General features: G+C 38.2%; 1 protein-coding gene across 1 annotated transcript; it reads left to right on the top strand.

The window, feature by feature from the left end:
- Nucleotides 1-2070: 2070 nt before the first annotated feature.
- On the top strand, nucleotides 2071-9004 carry LOC143287511 (uncharacterized). Its single transcript, XM_076595546.1, has 5 exons — nucleotides 2071-2526; nucleotides 3388-3533; nucleotides 4015-4122; nucleotides 5038-5141; nucleotides 8015-9004. The coding sequence occupies exons 1-5, from the start codon at nucleotides 2395-2397 to the stop codon at nucleotides 8185-8187; spliced, it is 663 nt and encodes a 220-aa protein (XP_076451661.1). The 5' UTR covers nucleotides 2071-2394; the 3' UTR covers nucleotides 8188-9004.
- The last annotated feature ends 3214 nt before the right edge of the window (nucleotides 9005-12218 follow it).

Genomic DNA, 12218 nt, shown 5'->3' with positions numbered 1-12218 from the left:
TTTCTGTTTTGTTTCGTATCAGTTGTTTTTTGTAGAGACAGTTACATATTTTTTATGATAGTCAGTCGTGTCCGACTATGCACCATCAGAACAGCAGAGGATGCAACTGCTGTTCCGACTATTTGGGCTAGAATTTGATCATAGTGGAGAGTGTCTTGCTCAAGTACACCCCCACTCTCTCGGCCAAGAGGGTTTTACATCTAGATACGTTACAATTCACATGTACTATAGACTGCAGAATGCTGGATACCATGATAGGCTGTAGTAGTATTAGTTGTTTTTGTAGAATTAACAATACTACTACTACTGATAATAATAATAATAATAAACATAATAATAATAATAATAAACATGATAGTAACATGATAGTAATAATAATAATAATCATCATCATCATCATCATCCTAATAATCCAAATCATAATAATAAACCCACAAGCACACATATACTATGCGTTCCGAACAAGAGCACATAATAAGTCACTTGAAAGTGCTTGCATACCAAATGACTGGATCGAAGATGCCTGAAGTTGCAGCTGTTTACCAGAAAGGATCAAAACAAGAACCAGGCAATTACCGAGCAGTGAGCCTATAACGTGTATCGTGTGCAGAATTTTAGAATCTTTTATTAGAGATGCAATGGCTTCACATATGAAAATAATTAACCTTTACGTAGATCGAACAACAAAAACATGACTCTAGACAGATTCTGTCCCACACGAAAGACTGTTATCAAAATTAGCCTCGTATGGTATTACTGGTAATTTACTGAACTGGACAAGAAGCTGCTTAACAGATAGAACACAGTTAGAATAGGAGAAAATAAGTCAACTTGTCAGTGCAAACGTAGTAGTAATTAGTGAAATTCCACACTGCAGTATTCTTGGACCAGTACTTTTCACAACACATATAAACGACCTTCCTGATTGTATACAAAGTGTGTAAATTTTTTGTAGATGACATTAAAATTTACGGCGATGCACACAACAATCCGATTTATATAAACTACAAGAATGGTCTGACAATTGGAACCTTTATCTTAACGTTTCAAAGTGTAAAGTAATGCACACAGGGGGAAAATCCAAATAACAATTACCATATGAAAAGTTGAAAACACGACACAAAGAAATGCCATATAGTGAGAAAGGCCTAGGAATAATATTTAACAATAAACTATCTTTTGATACACATATAGATAGTATTATAAACTATCCTTTGATACACAAAAAGATAGTATTATAAATAAAACCAATCAAATGATTGGTGTAATTAAGTGAACCTTCAATTTCTTAGATAGATATATTTCTGAAACTATATGAAGCATTTGTTAGATCACATGTAGAATATGGTAATATTGTGGGGCACCCATAGGTTAAGAGATGGTCTATAGAAAGGGTCCAAAGAAGGGCAATTAAATTATCATAAGAATGCAAGAAAATGAGTTATCAACAAACACTTACATACATAAATCTACACTAACTAAAAGGTAGAAGATTAAGAGGACATTTGATCAAAACTTATAAGATATCAAGTAACATAAATGATGTAAATCAATGCAAGACAAAATTATCTTTAGAATGTCGGATTATGACAGTATATACGTACAAGAAACTCAGTAAAGAAAATTTGTTTAGAACACTTAGAAAAAATTCATTGGTTAAACCAAATTGCACAAATATGGAATGCACTACCAACCGAAGTTAAACTTGCACAAAATACTAATACGTTCAAAATCTCCTCGACACCAATACCATCTTAAATTGAGTTAAAAGAATAAATTAATATTTTTTGGTTCTTGCAGAAGCGTACTTGCGTATCCCGCCCAACAACAACAAACAAAGGAAGAAAATAAATAAATAAATAAAAAGAAAGAAGTGAAGATGAAGATTCGACTGCGACATAAAAAAAAGAAAAGAAAAGAAAAGGCCGAGAGGTCTTGGCAGATGACCTGCCAGCCCAAAGACGACTACTACAACCGCAACACATTTCCGAATTAAGGGAGGTCATCAAATTGAAAAGTACTTTTTAAAGATAAGAATGAAGTCCCCTCCCATATGGCCTTGTCCAGCGCTTGACGTAGCAACAGCTTATTGTTAGGACATGGCGCCTGCACGAAGGATGGAGGAAGTAGCGCAGTGAAAAAAAAAATATTCAGATCAAATATTTATGCTGTTATTTCAATAACAACGTCTTGATTTTCTAGAACTGTAGTGAAATAACACTAAAACCTCATCTTGGGTGTTTAGATTTTGGGAAAGGTGAAGAAACACAGTAGAATTGTTATTGTAGAAACTGAATCGTGTCGGACGAAAACTTATGAATATTTGAAAACAAAAGGTGAAAAAAAATCTTATAGACTTAAATTACAGAAAGAGGAAAGGACCACTGGACTACAATGCCCAAGAAGAAAACCAAGAGTACGGGGAAGAAGAAGGGCAAGAAAGGGGATAAGAAAGCTGTTGCCGAGAAACCTGGAGATCCGTTTTCCAAGAATGAAGTCCCCTCACCACTGAAACCAGGAGAAAAGGTAACTGGTTACAATATTGAACATAGACCATGCGATTTGTGACTACAGAACACTTACTGCATTCTTGTATGCATTGGTAGTGTGTGTGTGTGTGTGTGTGTGTGTGTGTGCGCACACACACACACACACACACACACACACACACACACACACACATGGGAGAACATCAAGATGTCCTCACCCACTGACCTAGTCAGGCTCCATAGGTTTACATTATAATTGCAATGACTGTTGCCAGTTGGGTGCTATAAGTTTTTTGTGGAATTCCTTGCTGTCCCAGTTGTTTTAGTGGCATTACACTTATAATCATGTCACCCATTCCAACACTGTGTGCAAGGCTACACCCAGGGTGATTTTTTTGCAGCTGTTAATTTGTCAGCAGTCAATCACAGCAGAAGCTGTTGTTGTTACATTGCCATTAGACCATATATTAGAGACCCTGCTGCTGAGTCACATTGGTAGCATTTGTGATAAATATTCGATATGTTGACACAAATGACAGGCAGCTTTTTGCAGACTGCTGATTCTGGACAAGATATCCAAAGATCCTGAATGTTTCTGCAGTGTACATGGGTGATATCAGAGCAACACAAAGAAAAAAGGCAAACAAAGAAAGGTTATGTGATATAATCTTTAAGGTGTATTTGTTAATTGTTTTTCTACCTGCTTTACTGAAATTTAAAGATAATTATGAATCATGGAATGGGTGAAGTTCAGTTCATACCAGTAAGTATTTCAGTTTGTTTGCTGAAATTGATATGAAATTCATATGAGATTGGAATAGAAGGCATATCAGAGAGTTAAGGCTTGTATCAGTTTCATATTACTTATAGCCAAACTGTTTATTTCTCTTTCACACAGCTGATCAAACTGTTAACAACACACCCAGCAGATGTGCGAGAAATTCATGGTGTAAAAGTGTCAACAAGAATCCTGGAACAGTTGACGCCACATGAAGTCCGAGACCTGCGAGCTGTGTTTGAAATATTTGACACAGACTCTGATGGGTAAGGCGGTGTGTGTGTGTGTGTGTGTGTGTGTGTATGTTTGTGAGAGGGAGACAGAGACATAAAGACAGAGTGTGTGTGTTTATTAACATATAATGAGATTTATACCAATGTGTGTGTGACAGAAAGAGTGTGTGTTATTCACATATAATGAGATAATATACCAAATTGTGTTTGTGAATGTGTGTCTGTGTGTGTGTGTGTGTGTGTGTGTCATTTTCATATATGTGTACATACACTAGTTTCATGTTCTGTGTTTGTATGCAAGCACAAACTGCATGCACACTTTTCTGTTTACTTGCCCATGTGTATTTGCATGTGTGTACATGTATGCTTGTCCATGTGTGACAGAAAGAAAACACACATTCTGTAACTGTACATGTGCTTGTGCCATTTTACTGAGAGTTACAATGTGTGCATCCATGTGTATGCTGATTTGTGTGCACATTATCAGTTCCATCACAATAACTGCGTTGTTCAGACTGATCACGGCCCCAGAGCTGCGTAAGGCCATGCGCACCCTGGGCTTCAAGCTGTCCAGAGAGGAAGCCCAGCAGATGATTGCCGATGTCAGCATCAAGGGGAGAGGGTAAGGTTATCACACAGTGTGGGCTGTTCTTGTTGGCAAACGTTTTGTTTTCTTTTCACACTTGTGATTGTACTCATTTTTGTATATGTAAGCATTTTCTTCTTCTTCTTCTTCTCTCTCTCTCTCTCTCTCTCTCTCTCTCTCTCTCTCTCTCTATTTTATTTTTTAAGGGGGGATTGTGAGGTCTGTCTTACTTTTCATTATTTACCCGTGTCATCTGTAAGTGGGGGTGCATGCAACAGAGCAATATGTTTAATGCTTTGGTTTGTTTTGCCCAGGTAGGCAGCCTGTTGTGCAAATGACTCTGTGTCCATATAATCATCATGAACATCATCAACAAACAGTGCTTTTAATGCTTTACAAATACTATTATGATTATTGAACCTCGTACAATTTTTGTTCCTTATTCAGAACATCCTTCCAATGTCAAGACTGGTCGTGATCTATCAAAAAACATCAAAGTTGATTGAATTGCTGTGTGTGGTGGCATATATACCGTTTTGCTTCAATGACTTTTGTTCAGAAAGAAAAAAATTCAGAAAGAAAGAATGAATAAACATTAAACGCTATATAGGAGAATTTTCTTGTTTGCTGATACAAGGCACATGTGACCAGCCAAAACTGATACACTTCCATTTTGTTGATGAGGGCTGTAATAATCCAAAGGGAGGGAGGGGGTGGAGGACTTAATTAAGTTGTTCAATCTTTTTTATAATCCAGTTTTTACTTGCATATAGATTTACATATTCAAAACCTTCTTCAGAAGTTTTGAAATTGGTTTTTGGGGTGTTCTGATGGCTTTGTCTTTAAGTGTGTGTGAGTGTGTGTCTGTGTGTCTGTGTGTCTGTGTGTGTGTGTGTACTTTCTCATTTCTGGATTTGTTTGAAATTTTGATATTTTCTTCTTCTTCCTCAGGTCCTTGGACTTCCAAGAATTTTTGGAGACAGTGATCGACAATCAGGGAGATACAAGGGACATATATGATGAGATTCTTCAGGGATTCAAAATGTTCGACTATGGTGAGATGGAATGGCTTTGTGCACAGTTAATAGGAAGCAAACATTATACATGATTAATGGCATGTAGTATTTTCACTGATTTTCAGATGTATATTTCCTTTTTTTTCAGTATTTGTGTTATTATTTTCATAGAAGTATCAAATTTAGTACTTTTTTAAAAATGTCTTTAAACATTTTATATTCATTTTCTTTCTTTCTTTTCGTTTATCTATCATTTATTAGCCATGATTTATTTTACATATTTTTACTTCAGAAGTTTCCTGTCCAGTCATGCCAATGTTTGGTGGTAGAGATTTCACTTAAAATGTGAGACATTTTTCCGCAGTCTTTGGAGCAGCTTGTTGCATATGTTAGATGGGTGTAGTGACCAGTTGGTTAGAGTGCTTTATTCTCACCACAGTTTCCTGGAGGTCGATCCCCAGTTTCAACACACCTGGTGGATGAAGGGTGGAGATTTTTCTGGTCTCCTTGAAAGAGCCTGAACCCCCAACGTGTACACATGCAGAAAATCAGATATGCACATTAAAGATCCTGTAATCCATGTCAGCAGTCGGTGGGTTACGTAAACAAGAAACATCCAGCACTCACCCCCCTGAAAACAGAGCATGGCTGCCTACATGGTGTGGTTGGAATACTTGTAAATACAAAGTCCTCCTGTACATGTATACAAGTGGACCAGGGAGTTGCAGCCCACGAATGCAGAAGTTACATATGTTGGAGACTTTCTGTGTAGTTTGCTGCCTGGAATGTCGAGCTGAAGGCCTTCCCCAGTGATGAGTTTCAGTATCAGTCTCTCAAGGAGGCATCACTGTGTTCAGACAAATCCATAAACACTACACCATATCTGCTAGGCAGGTGCCTGACAGCAGCACAGCCCGATGTGCCAGTCAGGCCTTGAGTGCATGCTTATGTGTACCTGTCAGTGGACTTCTTCTTCAAAAAGACAACACTCTTATTGCCATGGGCATCTTCTTCACTGCACAGATAACACTCTTATTGCCATGGGTATCTTCTTCACTGCACAGATAACACTCTTATTGCCATGGCTATCTTCTTCACTGCACAGACAACACTCTTATTGCCATGGCTATCTTCTTCACTGCACAGATAACACTCTTATTGCCATGGGTATCTTCTTCACTGCACAGACAACACTCTTATTGCCATGGGTATCTTCTTCACTGCACCAGGTGCACACTGCACACGGGACCTCATTTATCGTCACTTCAAATGACCAGACGCTCAGTTTGATTTTCCAGTCAAACTTGGGAGAAAGGGCAAGAGTGGGATTCAAACCCAAACCCTCACAGACTATGTATTGGCAGATCAGCGTCTTACCCTCACAGACTGTGTATTGGCAGATCAGCGTCTTACCCTCACAGACTGTGTATTGGCAGATCAGCGTCTTACCCTCACAGACTGTGTATTGGCAGATCAGCGTCTTACCCTCACAGACTGTGTATTGGCAGATCAGCATCTTAACCTTTCCGCCATCTTCCTTCCCAACAATACAACAGCCATCATTGACTTTAGTGGCAGTCGAGAGCATCAAGAGCAGCATCTCCCTTGTGGCAGAAACTTAGCATCTTTTGTAGTTGTTAGAAATTGCTGCCCTTTTGTTGGGCTAGTTTTCTTCTCTGTGATCAAGGCACTGCTTTTTTTTTTTTTTTTTTTTTTTAGTACTTTTTCACATTTCTGGGTCTAACTAGCTATTTGCGAAAACAACAACAGAAAAAAGACAAAAAAAGACTGATTGATTGGCTGTGAGAATTATTTCTTTAGCAGGATGAATATAAAAAGCAGAAATATAGGACCTCTGGATAAAAACTGTGGCCTGTATATCATGTTTTGTACACTTTTTCAAGGGTCAAATGTTGTGGTGAATTTAGGTGGCTGTATGACTTGACAGAGCCACAGGTTTCAAATTGCCACCTCATTTTATTATTCAAGAAGTGTATAACATAAAATGTTGGTAAGGTTTTTTGGGGGTTTTTTATCCTTGGGACCTTTTGAAATTTATTTTTTTAATTACTTTTACTTGAAGGTACAGTTGTCATTTAAAAAAATGTTTAGACTGTGTAGGAGACATTCTCTTCTGTACTTGTTTTGTGCTGGCAGACAAGACAGGCCAGACCTCTGTGGACAGTATGTAATGTATTCCACCACTGTATTCCACCACTCAATGTGTTGGCAACAAGACAGGCCAGATCTCTGTGGACAATATGTATTGTATTCCATCACTCAATGTGTTGGCAGACAAGACAGGCCAGATCTCTGTGGACAATATGTAATGTATTCCACCACTCAATGTGTTGGCAGACAAGACAGGCCAGATCTCTGTGGACAATATGTAATGTATTCCACCACTCAACATGTTAGCAGACAAGACAGGCCAGATCTCTGTGGACAATATGTAATGTATTCCACCACTGTATTCCACCACTCAATGTGTTGGCAACAAGACAGGCCTGATCTCTGTGGACAATATGTAATGTATTCCACCACTGTATTCCACCACTCAATGTGTTGGCAACAAGACAGGCCTGATCTCTGTGGACAATATGTAATGTATTCCACCACTGTATTCCACCACTCAGTGTGTTGGCAGACAAGACAGGCCAGATCTCTGTGGACAGTATGTAATGTATTCAACCACTCAACGTGTTGGCAGACAAGACAGGCCAGATCTCTGTGGACAGTATGTAATGTATTCCACCACTCAGTGTGTTGGCAGACAAGACAGGCCAGATCTCTGTGGACAATATGTAATGTATTCCACCACTCAATGTGTTGGCAGACAAGACAGGCCAGATCTCTCTGGACAGTATGTAATGTATTCCACCACTGTATTCCACCACTCAATGTGTTGGCAGACAAGACAGGCCAGATCTCTCTGGACAACCTGCGGAATGCCTGCCAGGAGGCGGGCATCAAGTTCACCCAGACGGAACTGGAGGAGATGGTGGAGGAGGCTGACGTCAATGGCGACGGACAGATCGACCAATCAGAGTTCATCAGAATCATGCTGCAGACAAACCTGTTTTGATTGGCTGCATGTTCATGAAAAAGACCCACATATTATCAAGCAGACAGGTTTAGTTTGGTTTGGTTTTCCTCCCTTTTCATTTCCTACTTTTTTTTGAGTTTGTTATTTCTTTTTTTTAAATTTTTTACCTGCATGTTGAACTACATCTTGCAATAATAGAGAGGGTATTTGAAGGTGACAGCTGGTCATAATTTTTCTTTGTCAACTGTCTATTGAAATGAAACTTTGATAGACCCACAGTCTGATCACACAGAGGTATCACTTCACTTGTATTATTTAATATCTTCTTTGTTTCATCTGGTTTACAAGTTTTCTGTCTTTATCACGCAGATTTTCTTTTTAATGAACAGTGATATATAAGAATAATTTGATGTGCTGTTTCATTTGGTTTAAAGTTATTCAAATCATATTGGAAGTTGAAAGAGTTTTGGTTTTTGTGCTGACATTTGGTATTGTCTGATTTTAAGTTCTTCTTTTTTTTTTCACAAGAGTTCAACAAATTCGGAACTTGTGGTTACTTAAATGGCAAAAGCTAATTTTATATGACTGCATTCAGTTTACATATAGAAACTTTAGTTTTGCTCAAAAAAGATTTTTTTCAGTGCACACACACACACAAAGATAAGAGTATTATGTAAAACACACACACACTAAAAATATAAAAAGTAATTTCGTGTCCCTTGTTGCTGTACATTTTGAGTGCAATGTTTTGTTAATGCTTGGTGTATATTATATACATATGTATGTATAAGTTTGTGATATGCATGCATGCATGTGTGTACTTGATTATTAAAGAATGGCAGTCTGTGAGGACACACTCATGGTGATGATTTTTTTTCTCAGCTTGGCATTGAAAATGAAAAAAAGTGTGAATTGTGTTCTTGTGTTTATGAGAGAGAGAGAGAGAGAGAGAGAGAGAGAGAGAGAGAGAGAATGAATCTGCTACACACTCAGCATAACATTTTTAATTAAAACAAACTGAAGTAATTTAACCACTCACACAAGCATTAGATAATATAGATTCTTTATTGATCAGTACACTGCAGCATTGCATCAAGCCAAAAATACTTTTTTTTTCTTTTTAGGGGATAGTTATTTTCAAGACAAGTGGAATGCACTGTCCAACTGGGGAGAGTGGGAGGGGGTGGGGAGTGGGGGGGATGTAGGGGGGGAAGAGAGAATGGGATAGACATGATGCCACATTCTGCATGTGTTTGCGTACATGTACACACCTTCGTGCACAGAGAAAACAAGTGTAGAACTGTAAGTTGAGGAGAACAAAATCTGAAATAAATACGTTTGCTTGAAAGTCATTTCCAACATGGGTTCAAAGGACATGTACTCTGTCAGTCAAGTTCGAGTCAGTGTGAGTTTGTGGATGCCTTTTTTTTTTTTTTTTTTCAGAGGCAATTTGTAAAATTGGTATTGTGGAATTTGCAAGTTTAGAGACAAAACTGTCTCTTCAGTGAATAACTGATCTAACAATATTCTTGAAATAAGATTAAACACTGTGTTTTCCTTCCTTTGTTTATCACTTAAAAAAACACAGCATTTCACATTTTGCAGTGTCAAAAATGGTGGTTGGTGGGATGTAATGATTCAATGCAAAAAAACAACAACAAAAAAACAACAAAAAACAAACTGTACCTAGGGCAGACACCATTCTAATCACTCCCTTGTTCCTCATTTTCCAGTTTTGATATATCCTGTGACAATTTGAAGCTAGGGATTTTGACATCATGATGCCAGTTGCAATTTTACAAAATATGCTAAAAGACTGAAATAAACAGTGTCTACATAATAAGATGGAAATGTTAAAAATTCTCTTTTTTTTAAATTTCAAAAATATATATATATGACATATATGTGTGTGTGTGTGGTGTGTGCATGTACTTTATTGTCCCTTGGTGCTCATTGTTCACACGACGTCAGTGCCTGAGTGGTGTTTCTCACTGTTCATCCCCATTCATGGCCACATCTTGAATTATCTACCACCGTTCCAGAGCTAGAAATCGCCAGCCAACCATCAAATTCAGGTCACACACTGGAGGAGATCCTGCAATGCTGCTGAACCATTCATGTGGTGCTCTGCAGTGCCTGCCAATATGTGCAGGGCGCCCTATACCTACGCTGATGACAATAATAACTTAGTTGAGGGACAATCGCTCACTCTTCCATGGATTATCGGTTAAGGCCATTGTGTGTGGCATGAACAGGTGGTGTTCTGCATATGATAATTCACAATACTGTGAACACCACCAAAGTGACGCAGCAGTAGTGCAGCGTCTCCTCTGATGAGTGGCCTGATTGAGACTTCTCACACAGTTTTCTCTGGACTGCTTGTAGGTGGGACTGTGACTAACACGCCTGGGTGTGGCTGTTGACTGGGTGACTGGGATGAGCAGTCTGAGAGGTACACCACTGAAAAGGTGCAGATCATGTGGCAGCTGAAGACAATTTTAAAGGGCACAACAACAAAAAAGAACAAAAAAATTCTTTAGAGTCAACAAGGTTCTAAACAAGGTTTCCAAAACAATGTCTCAAAAGGTCACAACCCAAGTTGCCCCAGCAGAAATGGAATGCGTAAGTCACTGAAAAACCAGGCATGTGTGTTCATAAAACAGTAGTGAAAGTAAGTCATTTCACACCCTGTAATGTGCACACAGCATACAACAGTAATTCTGTTGTATAAACAACAATATCACAAGCAGCAACAAACAGAAGATGATAGCAGTAGTAGAAGAAATAATAATAAAAATAAAATTGTGATAACACCACAGCAATAGAACAGTAAGTAACAATATTCTTACCAGCATGTATGTGATCAACAAGCTTCAATTATGTGATATGTGCATACAGACAGAATTTTTCCAGTAATAATCAGCAAATCAATATAACTGGTCTTCAATGAAATTACTCATTGAATCCAAGTTCTTTGGAAGAAGCATGCATGCATTCCAGTTGCTGTTAATTACGACCTGGAAAAATTCAACACAACCTCACCCTTTAGCAGATGTTCTGCAAAAGAACAGTGGATACACAGCATGTATGCTTGGTTTATGTCAAGGGGGTTTGGCAGCAGGACTAATGCCCTGACTATTTGGACTATCAATCACACTGATCAACAAAAATAATTCAACCAAAAGTTCCCCCAAACTGAACTGCACCGTGGGTTCTGTTGTTTGGATTGAAAACAGACTTTCAATTTAGAATATATGCTATGTCAAATTCATCAAAACATCACGCTTTAAAAAACTACACAATGTAAGAACCTGGAAATAACTAAATCATGTCACCGGACTTATTTCACTACTAAGGGCCTTTCTTTTTTTCTTTTTATTAGACTTTTTTTTGTTCCTGATAAATTCATTATTATTATACTGAACAAATCCAGTATGATAAATAGAACTGTGCAACCAACAACCATCTACCTGAAGATCTAGTCATCATCCCCATCCACATGTAATATGCGGCTTCTGTTCAAACGTGTGTGTGTGTGTGAGAGAGAGAGAGAGAGAGAGAGAGAGTGCGTGCATGTGTGTGTGTGCATGCGTGCAGCACGTGCATGTGTGAGTATGTTCAAGTTTTTATATTGATATTCACTTGTATGTATCCTAATTTCTGCTGTATCAGTGTTTTTTTAATGATTTTCAATTTATGTTCATACCTTGTTATGTACTATCCCCCCCAATATTCCTTGTGACCCCGGTACACTTGGTAATAAAGACATATTGATATTCTATTCTATTATTTTGTTACTGTGGGCCTCCAGCCTTATGTACATGATAGCACCAGTCAAGGTGTTCACTCTCTGTTTTCTTTTCAACTTCATCCAGAAATCCAGTACCCAGGCAGTCACTTTTTGGCATGAATGTCTTCCACAATGGGTGAACAATTTCCAGTTATTTACTTATCTGTTTCTCACTGCTGCTCATAGCCCAGCTGACCACACAGAGCTGTACCAGGGCTGAGTAACAACATATCAATTCAGTAAAACCTGAAAACAAAAGAGCCTGGAATAGAAAATTATG

The sequence above is a fragment of the Babylonia areolata genome, chromosome 11 (assembly GCF_041734735.1).
Source record: "Babylonia areolata isolate BAREFJ2019XMU chromosome 11, ASM4173473v1, whole genome shotgun sequence".
Taxonomy (NCBI): domain Eukaryota; kingdom Metazoa; phylum Mollusca; class Gastropoda; order Neogastropoda; family Buccinidae; genus Babylonia; species Babylonia areolata.
This window is presented reverse-complemented; position numbering and strand designations above follow the sequence as displayed.

Bases quoted from the DNA above. Each gene is read 5' to 3' on its own strand.
- LOC143287511 (XM_076595546.1), top strand. From the start codon at position 2,395: ATGCCCAAGAAGAAAACCAAGAGTACGGGGAAGAAGAAGGGCAAGAAA. The intron at 3,534-4,014 runs GTAAGGCGGTGT...TGCGTTGTTCAG, and splicing joins TTTGACACAGACTCTGATGG to ACTGATCACGGCCCCAGAGC. The intron at 4,123-5,037 runs GTAAGGTTATCA...CTTCTTCCTCAG, and splicing joins GTCAGCATCAAGGGGAGAGG to GTCCTTGGACTTCCAAGAAT.